Here is a 6,000-nt window from a genome sequence, read left to right as displayed (position 1 = left end):
CAGACTCAGGACACAGATATTCATTTACATAAGCTTCACTCTGCGCTGGGCCGACCCCGAACCCACTCCCGCAGGGCGGACCCTGAAGTCCAAAGGCAGGAGCTTCCACCCGCCCCCTCGCCTTCCGGTCACCACCAGAGCCCCGCCCCTCTGGGGCGTTCTCAGCTGTGCCGTAAAGTAAGGCGCACTCCTGGCCGTCCATCAGCCCGCCCTTATCTTTACGGCAGGCCGCATTCCATGCCTCCAATATGGCGCCCCCCATGTAGCCTGTGGCTGTGGTTTTACCACAGGTGGCTAGTGTAGTTCTGAGCTGCGGCTGCCGTCCCGCCAGCTTGGGTTGCAGAAGCAGCAAACTTTGTTCCCGGTCACGGCTCCAGAAAGCCACATTTCTCCGAGGGTCTGTTAACTTTTAGATTCTGACAGTGCCTCTTCCGCCCTTGTTTCCCGTGACATCTCTGGACACCTTCTCTAGGTCCCTGACCCTCTCAGACTCAAAACTATGAGCCTTCGGCAGCTGCTGTTGCGCTTGTCCGGTTATCACGGGGCCTCTGGTCCCCCACATCGCCAGTGGTGGTGCTCCAGATCCCTCGACACCATCTCCTCAGTAGGTTCCTGGCGTGGTCGGTCCTCCAGGTCTCCAGCCCATTGGAACCAGGTGGTGTCGGAGGCAGAAAAGATCGTGGGTTATCCCGCTTCCTTCATGAGCCTCCGCTGCCTGCTGAGTGACGAGCTCAGCAACATCGCCATGCAGTTGCGGAAGCTGGTGGGGACTCAGCATCCTCTGCTCACCACCGCCAGGTGAGCGACCCACTGACCCACCCGTACCCGCTCGCCTGTGTACTGTTGTTGTTATTGCCAGGACACTCACGCTAACTGAACCTGGGTAGTTCTTTCATCAGCCGTGCCCACTCGTCTTTTTCTTTTTCCCTGGTCAGAACGCTCATGCTAGCTCTGAGCCTGGCCAGTTCTTTTATCCCTTGTTCCTTTGACCTTTTTAGACATGCTTTGGTGTTTCTATTTGGCTCAGCTCAGTGGGTAAGTGGTTTTCTTAAGAGAAAAACTTGGAGGTTTTCACAGTTTGTCTTAACTATTAGAGGTGCAGATGCTTCAGTGACTTGGGAAGATAACAATTAGAGACGTGTATTTATTTAGTCACATTCAAGAAGTGGTATTTTAAAAGTGGAATAGACTAATTTTCATTTTCCTACTACTGAAGTGTTCACCTACAGAAAGATTAAGACGGGAGAGACAGACAAAGTAGACAGATCTTAACACATATCCAGGTATAGGACTATTCATGTGGAAGTCATGATCTTGTGGCTTTTACCACTTAGTGCTAGACTAGAGTTAAACCTGCCTTTAGGGTTTAAGAAAACCCTTTATCAGCCGGGCGGTGGTGGCTCACGCCTTTAATCCCAGCACTGGGGAGGCAGAGCCAGGAGGATCTCTGTGAGTTCCAGGCCAACCTGGGCTACCAAGTGAGTTCCAGCAAAGGCACAAAGCTACACAGAGAAACCCTATCTATAAAACAAAAACAAACAAAAAAAGAAAACCCTTTATTGTTTAAAAAACATCTCATACCTTGTGACTTGTAATTTATCTCAAACATAAAGAAAAGTTGCTAGATAGGGAGATATCTTTGCCGGTACAGGGCTTGTTGTGCCAGCACAGCGACCTGAATTTGATCCCCAGCAACCACGTAAAAAGGCTGGAGGCTTGTAATCCCAGCACTGAGGATGGAGAGACTGGAAGATTCTTATTGCTTGCTGGTCAGCTAGTCTGGCTAAACCAGCAAACTCTGAGCTAAACAAGAGACCTTGTCTCAAACTCAGTAGTGGAAAGGAAACAGTACAGTTGGACAGAAAGATGGCAGGTGGGTTTCTGATTATTCAATGCCATCAGCTCTTAGAGAAATGCAGATTTACATCTCTGTGAGATGCTGTCACATACTTAGAAGGAATGAAATAAGCACTGACAATATGACATCCTAATGAAGAAACAGGAAAACCAGATTTTGCAGGCATTGCTTATAGGAATGTAAATGGGTATGGCCAATCTGGAGAACTGCAGTTTCTTATAAGATTAAATATATATTATACATCTCATTGACCCAGCTCTTAAACATTTATCCCAAAGAATAAACATGTCTGTATCAGAACCTATACAGGAATGTTTATAATGTTGAAAGTTGGCTGTAAGTTTGCCAAAGTCTTGTCAGCAAAATGTTGATAATTAAGAGGAAGTTACTCTTAACATGGATATTTGGAATAGTCTCAACCTGAGCAACCCAAATGTCATTTATTGGTGAATGATTGATCAAAATGTTATACATACATAACCATAAAATTCTATTTGGTGGAGCTGAAGAGATGTTTCAGTCACTAAATTGTCTATAGTGCAAGCTTGAGCATCTGAGATTAGATTCCAAGTACCCACAAAAAAGCTGGGGGTGGGGGTGGGGATTTAGCTCAGTGGTAGAGCGCTTGCCTAGCAAGCACAAGGCCCTGGGTTCCATCCTCAGCTCCAAAAAAAAAAAAAAAAAGAAAAAAGAAAAAGAAAAAAGCTGGGCACCAAGAGTTGTACAAATGAATTCTGTAACCTGAGTGTTGGGGTACAATATGGAAATAGGCTGACCCTTTGAGCCCATTGACCAGCCAGCCTATATAATTAATGAGCTCAGTGAGAGACAAATTGAGTTCAATGAGAGACCGTGTCTCAAAATATAAGGTGTACACATCTATTTGAACATATATGTGCCCTCCCAAACACAAACACTACTTGATAAGAAAAAAGAATATTGATATCAGTACATACAACTTGGATGAATCCCAAAGGAATTATTCAAAGTGAGAAAAGTTAATTTTATTCTTTAAAACCAAGAGTTACCATGTGACTCACTCAGCCATTCTACTTCTAAATGTATTTCCAGAAGAATTTAAAACAGTCTCATGTGTATATATGTATGTTTATAGCGTTATTTACAATAGCCAGAAGGTAGAAACAGCTCGTGTATTCATCAGTGGTGAATGCATCAATGAAATGTGGTGCATACATACAATGGAATGTTAATCAGCCTTAAAAAAACAAAACAAACAAAAAAAACAACTGGCATATGTTACAACAGAGATGAACCTTGAGAATATATGCTAAGTGAAATGAGTAACCCATAAAGACACATACACGAGCATCCCAAATAGTCAAACTCAGAAAACATGGTAGACACTGAAGAGCAGTTATGCTAGCACTACTCAACTATAGACACCTCCACAAAGACGGGTAGTGCATTTCAGAAAAGCGTATTTGTTTGTTTGTTTGTTTATCTATTTATTATTGAAGACAAGGTCTCACACTGTAACCCTGACTGACCTGGAACTCTCAGTGATCCATCCCCTGCCTCTGCTTCCTGAGTGCTGGGATTAAAGCAACCATACCCAGCTTTTTAACACTAGTTTTTTAAGAACTCAGTCCACAAATTTATATTATGTATACAATGTGTGTGTGTGTGTTTTTTTAATCTTATTTTTATTTTTGTCAATTTGACACAAGCTGGGGTCATCTGGGAAGAAGGAACCTCAATTGAGAAAATGCTCCTCTCAGGATGGCTTGTAGGCAAGACTTTCTTGATTAATGATTGATGTAGGAGGGCCCAGCCCACTGGGGTGGTACTACACCCTGGACAGGTGGTTCTAGGTTGTATAAGAAAGAGACTGAGCAAGCCAGTGGGAGCAAATCAGTGAAGAGCCACCTGCCATCGTCTCTGCATCAGCTCCTGCCTCCAGGCTCTTGCCTTGGCTTCCCTGAGTGGACCATGACTTGGTTATGTAAGCCAAATCAATCATTCACTCAGTAAGCTGCCTCTTGTCAGTGTCTTATCCCAGCAATAGAAGCCAAACTAAGACAGACAACATTAGATCATTTAAAAATACCAGGCCTGTAGAGATGGAGAGCAGATAAGTGATTTCTAGATAGGTGACATTGTGGGGAGCAGGGAGGAATAAAAATGATGAAAAGCTGCATCATGCTGATGGACCAGTTTAGAGTCTTGTGATGGTGGTTACATGAGTCTAGACAAGGGATGGAGCTGCACAAACTGAACACAAGATTGAGAAGCTGCTGAAACGAAAACAGAATAAAGTTGATTTGGGGTAGGATTTCAGTATTATGCTACATTTTGTCACTATTGAGTGAAGCTGGGCCCAAGATACAGAGAATCTATCCTATTTTCACAACTTGTTGTCCATAATTACTTCAGTATTTTAAAAAAAACATAGAGAGAGGTCACTTCAGATCAAGGCATAGTGGGAGTGGGAGGAGACTAGGAGGGAGTGGAAGAGAAGGAGAGACTGTAGACTTGTGTCTCTAATTTCAGTTCTGTAGGTATACAGCATGTAATCCCAGGCAACTCATTTCATCTTCCTGGGCTTTCAGTTACTAAAGAGTGAACTAAGGGGTTTCCCAAGGTGATTTCTAATGGAATTGCCAGTTCTAAACTGTCTGAAGACTGTTGTTGGACCTGGATTTGGTTTGTAAGGATTTGGCTTGTAGGAAAGACCTCAGTGAAAAAAAAATTGAATGCAGTGGTGCAATGAATATGGCTCTTTTCTCACAATGTAAAAATCTTAAAAGCTCAGAAAACAGAATGTATTTTTCAGATTCATAACCAGACCATCCCAGTGAATGTGAATATTCATTCTGTTGAAGAAATATTAATGTTTGATTACAGGTCTGCTTAGTTTTTGCTGAAACATAGAGTTAAAGCACCTTCCTAAAATCAAACAAGAGTTACAGTCTGAAAGATATTTGTTTTAGGGGTGTGTAGTTTGAATATGGCCCCCATAGGCTCAGATATTTGAATACTTAGTCATCAAGGAGTGGCACTATTTGAGAAGGATCAGGAGGTGTGGCTTTGTTGGAGTAGGTGTGGCCTTGTTGGAAAAAATGTGTCATTGGGGGTGGGCTTTGAGGTTTCAAAAGCTCATGCCAGGCCCAGTCTGACTCTCTCTTGGCCTGCAGATCCAGACGTAGCTCTAAGCTATTGCTTCAGTGCTGTGAGTCTCTTATGCTCTTGCCATGTTCCCCACCATGATGAAAGTAGACTAAAGTTAAATGTTTTCTTTTATAAGAATTGCCTTGGTCCTGATGTTTCTTAACAGTAGTACAACAGTGACTAAGACAAGGGGCTTTGGATGAGGGACTGTGGACCTGTCCAAGCTGGACAGTGGTCTATAGGAATGCCCAGGTAGATTATTAGTGTGGAAGCCAAGGTAGTCATAGTCAGTCACCCTGTCCCTTCCTGCCAACATAATTTGTGTCCTGTGGCTTCATTGCCGTCCTGTGGCTTCATTGCTGCCTGTCTAATTCAATGAAGTACCCACTTGTGCATAATATATACTTCAGCCATTTATATTTCTGTGTGGATCATTCATATTTAAGTATTTTTAGCTTTTGTAAGTTTCCTTGGTATATTATTGTGCTAGTTTTTATTGCCAATTTGGCACAATTTGGAGTCACTGGGACAGAGGGAACCTCTGTTGAAGAATTGCCTTGATCAGATTGACCTGTGGTTATGACTTGATTGATGATTCATGTGGGAGGGCTGAGCACACTGTGGACAACTCCACACCATCCCAGGCACATGGGTGTGCATGCTAGCAGAGTCTGGTATGCCTTTAAATCCCAGCACTCAGGAGGCAGAAGTAGGCAGATGAGTTCATGGCCAGCCTGGTCTACAGAGTCTAAAACGGCCAAGGCTATATAGTGAGATTCTGACTCAAAAAACAAGCAAACAAGAAGAAAAAGGAGGAAAGCAAGCTAGCTAGCTAGCTAGCAGAGGGTAAGCTTGTAAGCAAGCCAGTAAGCAGCATTCCTCCATGGTGTCTGCTTCAGTTCCTGCTAAAAATCCTTCAGTGATTAACTGATACCTGGAAGTATAAAAGGAAATTAACCCTAGTATTCCAAGTTGTTTTTGGTCACGGTGTTTATCACAGTGAAAGCAAAGCA

General features: G+C 43.2%; 1 protein-coding gene across 1 annotated transcript in view; it reads left to right on the top strand.

Moving 5' to 3' along the window:
* The first annotated feature begins 242 nt into the window (after window positions 1–242).
* Window positions 243–6,000, top strand: part of Pdss2 (decaprenyl diphosphate synthase subunit 2) — a 231,211-nt gene continuing 225,453 nt past the window's right edge. The window contains exon 1 of the mRNA XM_036168915.1: window positions 243–798. Coding sequence (XP_036024808.1) covers window positions 500–798 — 299 coding nt within the window. The 5' untranslated portion in view covers window positions 243–499. The remainder of the gene's footprint in view (window positions 799–6,000) is intronic.

Source organism: Onychomys torridus, chromosome 19 (genome assembly GCF_903995425.1).
Source record: "Onychomys torridus chromosome 19, mOncTor1.1, whole genome shotgun sequence".
NCBI lineage: Eukaryota > Metazoa > Chordata > Mammalia > Rodentia > Cricetidae > Onychomys > Onychomys torridus.
Note: the sequence above shows the minus strand (reverse complement) of the source record. Positions and strands in the feature narration are given on the sequence as shown.